Genomic DNA, 12,971 nt, shown 5'->3' with positions numbered 1-12,971 from the left:
AGGATGCACTTTAACATGCTTGGCATTCACAGGACTAGGCTTTAAGTTTAAATAGATTTGAATATCTAAGTTTCACTATTGGCCTTCCAGAAATACCAGGCCAGCATTCCTAGCTACAGCCTGTTTCCAGTGAGCTGCATGACCAAAAAGCCAACAGCAGTGACTGAAGCCCAGGGCTGCACCATCTTCTGGCCATGACCTATGTCTGTCCATCTCTCAGAATACAGACTTATTCTCACACAGCTGTACTGTACAATAAGCTGTATGCTGTGAATAAAGTCCAGCATGTTTAGAAAACTGAAAGTAAGCTCACCATTCGTGTTTCTTCCACTGTAGATGAACCTCCACAATTTTCCTCATTATAAGATACACATCTTCACCGGCACTCAAACAGTAAGTCCAAGCTAAAACCCAGATATTCCCCAGTTATACAGTGATTTAAATGATGAAACATTTTACATGATGGAAGATCAGAAACTATATATTTAGGGCCAGCGGAGAGAAACATAAGTCATATTTCAGAGCTGAAAGATGTATCAAGTAGCTTCTAGATCGTATTTTCCAAATATATATCTAAGCAATTAACTGAATCCTCAGGAAGTTCTCAGAAGCAGCTTAAACAGTCTGCCTAGACAGCAAGGGCAAGACTGCATTTCATAATTTATTTCAGAAGGCCTACATATTGATTTAAAAAATCATGACATATTTTAAGTTAAAGAATAAAAAAATTAGGTCACTCCTTTTATATATTGCTAAAAAGAAAATACAGTTGACATTTTTCATGTCTTTCACCAGATAAAACCCTTCTCTCTGTGTTTATGTAAACAGTAAGATGACAGTGGCTTTCTCAGATAACATCTCTATTTAATCATTAGAAAAGTAGGTAAAAAGGTCATGTTGAGTATAATTAAGACCTGCAGTCCATTTCAATTTTACAAGTATTTAAACTTCTGGACAAAGAGAGCAAAGATGTATTTATGTAGTATTTTATACCAGAATGTAGAATTGATTTCTTCCTAGAAGAGAAGCTGGATTCTTTCTGAAAAGAATAGAACCAACATAATTTCTAGTTCAGTTGTCTTATGTTTTTACTGCTGTTGATGAGTAAGACTAAAATTGTGTCACAACCTGCAAGACTACAACTTTGTCATCAGTTAGAAATTCTAATCCAGTGGGATCTCTATTTCTTAAAGAAAAGTCATATTCCATGGCCAAGTCAAATCAAATCAGTATCTCTAATTCTTCATTCTCTTAATACTGTTCAGATGCTGAAGGAAGTTAATATACTAATATAACTCAATCAATAATTTTTGTTCATGTGCAAAGCAGTCGAGTACAAATTAGGCACCACAACCTAATTTGAGAAGAAACTGAAAGAGAATAAAATATCAGCTTTAAAGCACTGACATTATGTTCTGTGCAATAACAGTCTGCAACACTCCAAGGGCATGCATAGAAACAGAAGATTCAATCAATTGCATCCACAAGAAGAGACAATCAGGGGGAAAAAACATAAAGAATGTGATCTTTTAAAAGACTGACTTAAAAACCACACATTTTTGCACAACTACTATGCCAATTTACATTCTCTGTAATTCTGCTATGAAAAGCCTATTCAGAAAACATCAAGGCCATATCTTGCTTGTACTAGCCAAGAAATACATTCCTACCAAAAGTCTGGAAATTTATGAAGACTACCCAAAAGAACTGTCTGAAAATCGCCTTAGATTTAGCCCAATGATGGATAAGACAAAAGATATTAACAGCCACTATATTCTAATGATGCAGGGGTGTCATTCAGTGGTTGCTTTAGATGCCTCAGAAAAACAGCACAGGAGGTCTAAAACTATGCCTCTGTACTGACTCACTGTTTAGATCTTCTGAACGTCCAACAGAGACTGTCAGGAAATGCAGGACACAGTTTAGAAATGTATCATTCCTTTCAAAGAAAAGAAAACAAAACAGAAGCCACCACACAGGTTTTGTTAGTGGCACCACTGTATACATGGAAGTTGGGAAACAATGTTTGGGAACTTGGCAATGTGTGGGACATTCATACATCATTTGTTTGGTTAAGTTGGCTATACATGGACAGACATTTGCCAATATTTTGATGGTTATTCCTGCAGCTGAATAGGCCACTGTATTTCACAGCAAGGCTTCATCACACCTTGGGGGGCAGGGGGAAGTATTACACTGACGTTTTCACCAGTTATCAAAGGTTTCAACTCCTACTTTGCAAAAGAGGGCTGCAGAGAGCTGCTCAAGAAGATGGCCATAAATCAGGCTACAGGTGAGTGGCAAGAAATCTTTCCCACAACAGGACACTGCAGGTGAGAATGCTTGTTACTGAAAAACAAAGACAATTCTCACTGCATGGAGGGCAGAGAGGAAGGAAAAGCAAGGAGAACATAGGCACTTGCTAAAATTTTCATCAGCTGATAGGTGTATCAGTGGAAGGAGAATTAGCAAAGAAACTACAAGTAAAATCTAAAGCAAGGTACAAAGGCTTTTGTTAACTGTGTAACAGTTCTTCAGGTCTCCCAAAGTGTATCTAAACACTGGCCTTGCAACACATCCTATCTCCTTGCTTAAGGAGAGTTCACTAGCAAAAATCCTGAACTCACAAGCTTCTTCAGCACTCTTTCCAACAAAAGGTACTTGAACTCTTCCCAGTACTATGTACTATCCACAGTACTAATCACAAGAAATGCCACTAAACATTAACAGTTTAAATAAGGCAGACTGAGCAATGTTTCATCCGTCTGCTACATAAGATGACACTGATAACATTTTATCATTGTTATAACGCTGTCCCAGAAAGGGCAGAGACTGAATGAGGTGTGACAGCCTGGCTGTGTTGCTTTTTCAATGTGTTCGCTACAAATGCAAACTATTATTTCCCAGCAGAAAACAATCAGCTTGCTTGTTGACTTCTCAGCAGTCAAACATGTTAAACTTTTCATACTAGTATTGACTATAGTTATTAACAGAATTCCCCACTTTTTCAATGCTTCTAGGCATTCTCACATAATAAAAGATCAAACTGAAAAAAAAACCCACATATATTTTCTTTGTTTCTCACCTCTTACAGATATTTACTGAATGACAGTACAAAGAAACACAGCCTTAGCAACAGGAAAGAGCAACAGTTAGAAACAAGTGAATTTGTATTTCAAGTGCTACACTCAATACATAGGTTTATCAAGTTAAAAGCTGTAATCAGCTCTTCAAGGGAAAAGTACTGACCAAGCAACTGACAAAAAGTCAGTGGAAAAACAAAAACTCAAAGTGGGCAAAAACCCAGCAGTCAACTCCATAAAATATGCTAAGCACAAGCAGCTTAAATAAAACAGTAACTTCTTCAGGTAATCAAACCACCTCTGATGGCTCACATGCCACAACCTACTGACACCATCACATCAGGAATGCCACAGCTTATTCAAGTACAGCACTTGCATCGTGACCAGATAATAAAGAAAATAAGAAGTTGACTTGACCACAACAGAGCACGACTGACAGCCTCTGCTTCAACAAGAGGCAGTGAGGAGTCCATCAAAAGCCATACTCAAGTTGCCTTGGCTCTGAGAGGTCCCACACCACTCCAAGAGAGCAGCACAGGTCAGTCTTACCACAGATCTTCCTCACTCTATCAGCTGACACTTCACACTTGAAATGACATCTCAAGCTATCTCTAGAATAATCAATGTATTGACTCCTTTCATCATTTTTGGTTATAACATCCAACAATTGTCAGTTTTCCCTTCAAAAAGACAGTGTAAATACACATCAAGTATAAGGAAGGAAAAAGGCACTATCTGGCCAGTATAACATCAAACCAAATAAAATCACATCACACACACATCCTAGAATAAACACTTAGATGTCAAAACTCAGCAAAAGTAACATTGGCAGAAACAATGGAAAACTTCCCCTCTATACAAACCCATTCAGTGCACAGCAAGCTGCCTACCCCAAGAAGTCTAATCTACTCTCTCAAGGTTTGCAGCAAAAAGAATCAGACAGCCTTGTGCAGCTGGAGGCTCTTAACTTCCAGACTCTAACTTCTTCTAGTTCTGGATAAAACCATGTACTTTGTTTTAAGTGTGAGTTTTACACTGCACAATTGGAAGAATTCAGAAATGCACTACAATTTACATCTATTAACTGAAACAGCATTTACATTTTCTTGGGGGCATAAAAAAATCCAGTAAGATTATCTATTAAATTTTTTTCCTAATTATTATTATAATTTTGCTGCAATACATAAGCTCTTAAACAGGTTCAAAAAGAGAAGTTTCTGAGTTTTTTATATTACCACCCTCTGTTCCCTTTACCCAATGTACCTATCTTGCACTAAAAATCCACTTTTAAAAAAAGTTAGCTAATAAGAACTCAAAACACTTCTTTTCACAAAGGATGTGCCTTATCCAACACCATGTTTTATCATGATACTGAGTTTGATGTGAAGACAATCAAATAAGGAAACAGTCTTTTTAATAAGAAAATCAAGCAAAAGTAGTTTAAAAAGAGAAGTGTATATATCAGTGACTGCAAGTCTTCCAATACTGCAAATATTTCATGTGACAGACAACTGCAAACCACAAAACTAGACATGAATTAATTCTTCAGGTGAATGTATACTTTGGAATCATGCACATGAGATCAAATTTTGTTTAAGCAAGGAATCAAAACAAACAATTTAAAAGGCTGACACCAGGAAAATATGTCATTCGTTTAAAGCAGCCCATCACCAAAGCTATTTAAACAAAATAAACAAGACCCACACTAGCAGCTGGGAGGTCACGAAGCTCCTGTCTTCCTTCTGTCCCAGTGTGCTCACTCTGGTAATGTTCAGACAGATCAGTGGGAGTTACACACACTTTCATACACAATGGACAGATGAAGCCCTGTGAAACGCATATTTGTTTATAAGAAACTAATAAAGACAAAAAATGCAGATCTGGAATCAAAAGTTTGAATTCTTATGTTGAAAGCTCTCTACAATCACCAAAAGCAAAGTCTGTTTTCCTTTTGGAGAGAGAATTTTTAAAAACCATAGCAATACCATAGAGAAAGTAAGAAGGAAGAGTTATTAAGGACATGAAAATAAATAAATCTAAAACATGCCCTAGAAACTAGGACCATGCTGCATACCACTATGTGTTTTCCTTACACTCTTGGTGCCCCTTCATGTGAAAGAGGAACAAGCTGCATAAAATATTGTGAATGAAGCATTACAAGGCATTAAGCCACCTCATCAAAAGGTTTCCCATAAGGGTGCTCAGATGTTTCATACAAAGAGGGAGGAGTGGTGCAGTGAGACTGCAGAAATGCCTCTATAAATTAATAAGTAAGTTTGCAACAGCAGCAGCAGAGGCTGAGGCAAACCTGTCTAGTTAACACAGTTACATTATACTAAGGAAAGCACCATCTCACTGGCAGACTCACTGCAAGCATGGAATATTTAGCAGCCCTGTACTGTTGACAGCTGCACTGGGACCTAAGCTGCAAAGGTAAGAGAAACTCAAATGTTTCCTCCCTGGGCAGATTGCACAGTGAATAAAAGACTTCATTATATGTCTGCCTGGGACCTGAAGTGCCAATATGGTCACAGAGAGGACATGAGCAAATTTTTACCTCTTCTTGAGCAGTTTGAGCAGTGTGAATTCAGACTTTCTCACTCCTTCTGTTTCATACTACAATTCTCAAAAACCAGGATTTATTTCAACCAGGCTTGAGGAGAAAGGAAACATACAAATCTGCACAGATTTCATAATTATTCTCCATTTGAATCTTGCAGCAATACAAATTTAAAAATCTAGCCAAGAAACTGAAGTGAAAACAAGTTAATGGACTTCTGACTGCAGTATAATGTGGAATATCATGATAAAACAAACAGCAAACATTCTGCAGAGACCAACTATAGTGCTCCTGAAGAGAAGCTCCAGGAGAGACAAGACCTCAGGAATGTGAGGGAAAAGGAAGGCTAACAGATTCGAGTAGCGTTACATGTGAATTTAAAAACCCATCACCAGGTTCAGAGACTACGGAATTCAATGCTAAGGATAATACCCAATGCAAATAATGATGGAATTTACTTTTTTTTATGTAACAAATGCATGTCAAGAGTGACAAGGCAGCCTTTGGTCTGACCCAGTTTTAACTCAGTAGAAAGAACAGCCAATGGGGCAATAGTGCAGGCACATCATCACACTGAAAGCTCATCCCATGCCAAGAAAACGCCGCTCCGTTAGTACTGAGGTGCCCTATGGCACCCACAAGCTGTTCAGTCAGCGATGCTGCACTCATATTAACAGAACTGTATCATTTTAACCAAACTTTAGAAAGGAAAAATCATCCCAATGCATGTTTTTATGCCTTCATCAACTACAAAAGTAGTAAGATTTTTAGTTTTCAATTTAAGAATATTTATTTGCTTCAGGGATTGTTAAATATGCACACAAAACAGACTAGGACTCAAAAATGTGTGCCATGTAGAACATGCAGCAAAATATTATGGAATGTCTGATTACATTGACTGCAATAAGGCATTAAGAAAGTAGAAATAAGCAGATGCACAGGTAGGATTTTAAACAGCACAGTGAAAGTTTCTCTTATGTTGTATCACACATTTTACTCAGTGTAATAAAGGGCACTTTGCTCCATTTAATGTTGCAATAGGGGTAATTAACCCTGCACTGTGTATATATGTTAAGCTCAAAACATTTCCAAGATAGGTAATCAGGCTACATTAGCACAAATGAGCTTCAACAGCCAGTGAAGTCAGTTTGCATTTTTCAGAGTTAATGTCAGACAACACTGTAAATACAAAGACATTAAAATATGGGATTGCAGCAAGAATAACAACTTATTCTGCTGATTAAGTATGGCATGCAGCACATGAAACACTGATAGGATTTATACTCCAAATACATTTATCTACCAAATAAAATTCAATATATTTGATACTTCACATGAAGGAAGAGGTTTCCAGTATACATTATAGCTTAGCAGAAGCAAGGTGAAACTGAAGTACAAGCGTGATAAAATGTCAATCCTTGTTTTTTTCAGCTCTCATTAAAGATTTATTAACAAGGAGTCTTAAGCTTACATCTCATTACTTTTAATTTTAATAATTCATCTCTAGAATTACAGGAAGAATTGCTTGTGATTACTTGGATAGATAAGCCTAATTAATAGTTACATATAAACATGGCCCGGTCTTCTTTTTTATTTAAATAACAAACAATTTTTAGAATATGACATTTGCAACCTGATATTTAAGAAGGGCATCAAAAGTTACTCCAACAGCTCCATGGCAGCAGCATCCAAGATTTAAGACACCAGCCCCGGGAAAGTGCACAGTACCTCTGAGGAGCCATCGTTGTTCACGTCCACGGCATTTCCAGGTGCGGCAGATGAATCTGAATCCGAGCTCTGAGACCCACCTCTACCTGGTGTCTGAAACAGATGGGCAAGACAAAAGTGAGAGTCTACATTTTAATACTTAATAAATATTTAATAAAGCACAGTACATATCCTGTGCAAAGGCCTCTCTTCTACTTGCTGGAATCCAGAGGTGTTTTTTCCTCCACAAGAAGTGAACAGGTTGACAAGCAATTATATAACTTTTAGCACAACACTTCAAAAAAAGCTTCTATCCAATACTGTCCATTCACAAAAATCCAAGCAGATACCAGAAGCAAAGGCCAGGATTTTAAACCACCTCCTTTCATGAATGCTCACAACAAAACAAAAACTTTGGCTAAATTCTGCCCTTGTATTACTCCTGGTGATGTTAAATTAGGTCACTGTATCCTACAGGAAAACAGTAGAAATTACCATCTAGAAACTTTCATTAGTAGTAAATTAGTATTATCCTACTTTCTTGATAACTTGTCTACATTATGGACAAGCCCTTTAATATATGAAAGACGGAAAACTGAAGTTTGAGAACCCTGTTGATTCAACAAGCACACAAGCAGGTACACTGTCTTGACTGGAAAAAATAAAAGTAATAATCAAGCCTGTGGTAAATTTAAAACATGCTAATCAGTAAGACAACCTATAAAGACATATTCTATGAATAGGCTAAAAATCAAAACTACAGTATTGATTTGAAATTACAGACTTAGATAAAATAAGTGAATAAACTTTAAATACTACATGATTCAAAATCTGAGTAGATGGATTGTATCTTACAATCCTTATTTAAGTATAGCTTTGATTTAAATTTGTTTTAATTTCTCTTACTCATCTCCAGAATGTCACTGCTTAACTGATGCAGAAGAGTAAGCATTCTCAAAGGAAACATCATTAAAAAATTATCTCAATATGTATATGCAATCCTAGTTTCAACAAAGGACAAAAAGTTCATTATCTAGCTCCAGTTTGACAATCTCAAATGGGATAAAGTAATGCTACAGCTGTATTTTGGCCCATCTGGAAATACTTGCAATGCTATAAAGGATTTTATATTTTAATATAAGAGGATAAAGAATTTAAATATATAGATTGAAACCTACAGAGAGAGGGACAGAATTTTAGAATTTTCTTGATCTTGGTGCCTCCAAAATCTTATCTGGAAAAGAATTCTCTTCTCTTGCTCAAATAGTTCCTTTTTTTGTGATGACAAATCAGTTATATAACCTATTATAAGAAATCTGAACACATTATTCACATTCTTTGAATATTAAGTATATTTTCCTTCTTTGTTTTAAAAAGATGTTTTATTTTCAACTTTCACAGATAACAAAGATAACAAAGATAACAAAGCCTTTTACTTTTAATCAAATCTAAAAAATATGTCATAAACAGGTCAAGTTTACTAATTAAGGACTTAATTCCCAGTTACTTCACTTCAGTTAATACACTTCAGTTTAGGAAAGGCTCTGAAGACTGGCCAAAGGGAAGCAAGGAGTGAAGCACTAAGCGATGGGGCTTGGTGACAGTAAGAGAAGACAACCACCTCTCCTTATTCCAGCCTTCTCTGAAGTTATCAGTTACGTGATCAACATACTCTGGTTTTCCTACTCCATGGCTTTTTCACTCTAGCTGTATTGTATTGTATTTCTAAAGAAAGTATGAACACCACTTCCTTCTAGCACAGCATACAAAAGGAATAGGCAAGGCAATGCAAGCTCTTCAAGGTAATAATATGAGAGGCAAAAAAGGGGGTAAGCATCCACATACAAAATATGTCAAAGTGAAGGCACTGGCACTTCCTCCCAGGGTTGCTGGTACAGACAATAAGCAAGGTGCATCCCAGCATGGACCATGAGGAGGTGCACACTCCTCAGGCTTCAAGGTGACAGCAAACTGAGAGGACCAGCTGATACACTCAAGGGCAGGGCTGCCACTCAGAGGGACCTAGAAATGCCAGAAGAAACAGCCCAAGGGGAACCCTATGCAATTCAACAGGGACAAATGCAGAGTCCTGTGCCAGGGAAGGAGAACTCCTGGCAGTAACAGAGGTCTCTCTGCTGAAAAGGACTGAGGCCTTGTGTCAGCCAGCACGCCAAACAGGAGCCTGCAGTGTGCCCTGTCTGCAGAGACGGCTGCCAGGAGCCTGGACTGTGCTAACAAGGAGTGCAGCCAGCTGATCAAAGGAAGTGATCACTCCCCACTGGCCAGCAGCCAGTGCAGCACATCAGATACTGCTCTCCCAGTCCAGGGTGAACAGTGATAAACCAGCACGAGTTTAGCAAAAGGCCACCAACACATCTGGGGATGAAGCATCTGACCCATGTGAGAAGCTGAGGGAACAGAGCCGGCTCAGTCTGGAGGCAGAGACAGCTTTGGGAGTGCCAAACAGCAGTCACATCACCACTCATGGAGAGGCCATCAAACAGAGGAAGCCAAGCTGGTCTAAGTTTGGGAAGACCACAGTGGGAAGTCCAGACACAAAAACTGTAATGAGAGATTCCTACTGGATGTAAAGAACAGGTTTTCCAGTATGAGATAGGCCTGAGCAACTCGCTCTTGACCTCCAAGCTGATCCTGCTAACTGCTCAGACCAGGGAGCTCCTGAGCTCCCTTCCTGCCCCAACTGTTCAGTAGCGCTAAGAAGTGCTGCCCACAGAAACACACACCCTGCAGGAAAGCTTTGAAATGCAAGGTAAGGAACTCCATGAATGAACATGTGGGTTGTGTTCCATTGACAGTCAGAAGAATAATATCTAAAACAAATGGTAAGTTGAAGCCAGGTCTCCCAGGAAGACAGGTAAGTTAGAATACTGCATCTAATGTTTCAGTGGCACTAAGACATGGTCCAACTGCGTCTTTAGACAGGCAGCATCTACCTCCACTTTTGCAATATCTGAACAAACACTTTCAGCATACCTAATGAATCATTTTGTCCCAAAACCAAGAATCTTCTGTAACAATTAACAAAAAATTTTCTTCACCTCATATCATAACTCCTTATCCAACACTACTGCACATTTTTAATTGCCCATCCCATTTCACCCCAGAGTTGACTCCATTTTGCAATGAGATTTGCATATTAAGTTTTGCTAGTTCCAGCACTACAAATTTGAGATTATTACAACCTCCAAGTTGCAAGCTCTTCTGTTATTACTCCATGGTTGCTCAAAGTACTTGCTTTATGAAACACTTCGGACATGCTATAATCACATTAATAAGCACTGGATGGCATGTCTCATTGCATGCATTGTATGACAGAAGTTATTACACAGTACCTGGTAAAATCCTTTAACCTTTCAAAAATCAATGTGTGCTCTTGAAAAGAGAAAGCATAATTCCAGGCTAGATTTAGAAAGCTTAGTACAAATGGTGACATTTACTGGTGAGTGCAATTCATAGGAAAGAAGAGTGAGAAGGAAAGAGGTCATTAAGTAACTTTCAAGTTATAGTTCATAGCATTCATTTGCAAAATGGATACAAAAAATTAAATTGAAAAATTGGAAGAATGTTAAGGAAGCCAAGATCAAAACCAAAATTAATTTATCTTTCAAGGTTGTAATGTAATTTAAATATCCTTCACCTACCAAATAAAGAATGGGACATTGCAAGGGTGTTTTTTGAATTGATCATTGCATCATCAAATGGGTTCACACACACAGTCATGCTATGCTCATATACTACTGTGGTATCACATTCTATTAAACAAAAAAGAATCATAACACATTGAACAATTTGGACTTTGTGATCTATGAAAGGACTCAGAATGATGTTCTTTGTTTTCAGATGGGCTACACAGGGGAGCAAATAAATTACTTACTAATCCCAGAGAAAAAGAAAATTTCCACACAGGCTTCTGTGTATGTATAGTTATAAAAGTAGCATTTGACATCTGAAGGCATACCCAGAGTTGAAAGACTAATGCAAAGTTAGTCTTTGATCCAGCATACTTCTCTCCTAGCTGTCAATTATATCTGTTGACTCTGCAGAGAAGCCTGTGTTTCTACTGCTAGCCCTAGAGTTGTAGAAGTAATATGCTAAACTTCATCATGCTGTTCTCTATGTTTTCTCAAAACTGCAAGCTAATATAAAGAAACATCATTAACAACAAAAATTATGACAATGATTACAGCTTGTTTTCTGAAAAGGAATAGAAAATTATATAATGAGTGAGTTGAGTTAATGCTTTAATATGAGGGAGTATAAATATGGACCACTACTGTGTCATTTTTGCATAGTCTTTTATCTGTCTATAGCTACATTCCTTTCAGTCAGAAGACTCTTTTCAGCAATTTTAAATTCAGAATAAATTAAAACCTTTGAAAAAATATGTAAAGCCTTGAGAAAATGTGAAAAAATACAGATTTAACAGTTTTTCCAGCACAGATTTAAATATGACTACTAAGGGTACTACTACAACCATAAAAAGGTCTTGAAGCAACAAACAAGGCACAAAAATGAGAAGGTAAGAGGGCCAAAGCCCTTGTTGCCAAAGAACTCTAGGTGCTCAGAACAGTGTATCTTGCCATACAGAACAGTATCACCATTTACTTCTAAAACAGTGTAACACTACTTTATGACTCTCTAAAATGAAATTACTCCGGACTTCAGAGGGCATAAAACTTTTCTTTCTCATCATGCCATCAGTTTCACACAAGCACACTTTGTGCCCAGGAAGAGGCACACATGCTCCCTTTGAGGAGAGGGCAGAGGCACAGCTGCAGATCAGCATCTATCCAAGTAAATATGCTATCTAGTGAGCCCTGCACTTATAAATGTGAAAATTATAAGTCAGGCATGAGATGCAATGATTTCAGACAAGTAAATACCTCTGTGCCTGAGCTTGGAGTAAGAGAAAAGGTGACTGTACTACCTGAGCTACAGAAATGCCTGCAAAGCCCTGTTCTCCCCCAGACACCAAGATCTCAAGACCCAGAACTCGAGCATTAGTTAGAAACAGAAAGCAATAGAAGAGCAGAGAGCACCCAACAGAGCAGAGCAGCCAACGGTTGTAGACTGTTAAAGACAAATAATGGAGACAAAAACTAATGCAAAAGTAGTCACACTGCTCCAATAGATGAGTCGCCCACTAAAAAATCATGAGCAATGGGAAGAAGGCTCAGAAGGAGGTCAAAGTAATCAGTTTTCTACCAGCTGAAAATAAATGACTCCTCCTTGCCAATACAAGAAATGAGCTCTGCTTTAACAGGCCAGAGGCAACTGCCACTGTCCCACAGTAGACTAACAGAGAGATGACACAATGCCCACAGAGGGCACAATAAAAAAAAGACTACTACACAAATTATTTGAGCAGGAAAGGTGCATCTCAGACATTCCATGCAGATGCCTTTGGGAAAGACTACCTTTTTCTAGATCAGTATGATGAACAATGCATGAAACCAGGAAGTGACAACAACATACCAAAGGGGGTGTTATGGTGCAAACACACAACACAGGTGGATCTCTGAGATGCCATGCTGAAAACACACATAAAATTAGAAACTTGTAAAAAAATTTAGAAGCTTGTAGGGAAGATGTAAAATGAG

The 12,971-nt window shown here is 37.9% G+C and overlaps 1 protein-coding gene across 3 annotated transcripts in view; it reads right to left on the bottom strand.

Moving 5' to 3' along the window:
* The window catches only part of EEA1 (early endosome antigen 1), a 67,790-nt gene that overhangs the window by 52,365 nt on the left and 2,454 nt on the right, over positions 1-12,971 (bottom strand). For 2 of the 3 annotated variants that reach the window (XM_014272247.3, XM_074539631.1), the window contains exons 2-3: positions 7,372-7,464; positions 4,788-4,910 (exon numbers count right to left, since the gene is read on the bottom strand). In XM_014272247.3, the coding sequence (XP_014127722.2) occupies positions 4,788-4,910; positions 7,372-7,464 (216 nt within the window). The remainder of the gene's footprint in view (positions 1-4,787; positions 4,911-7,371; positions 7,465-12,971) is intronic. The other variant, XM_005480677.4, reaches the window with a different exon arrangement.

This window comes from Zonotrichia albicollis, chromosome 4 (assembly GCF_047830755.1).
Source record: "Zonotrichia albicollis isolate bZonAlb1 chromosome 4, bZonAlb1.hap1, whole genome shotgun sequence".
Lineage (NCBI taxonomy): Eukaryota > Metazoa > Chordata > Aves > Passeriformes > Passerellidae > Zonotrichia > Zonotrichia albicollis.
The sequence above is the reverse complement of the archived record's forward strand: the minus strand, read 5'-3'. Positions and strand labels throughout refer to the sequence as shown.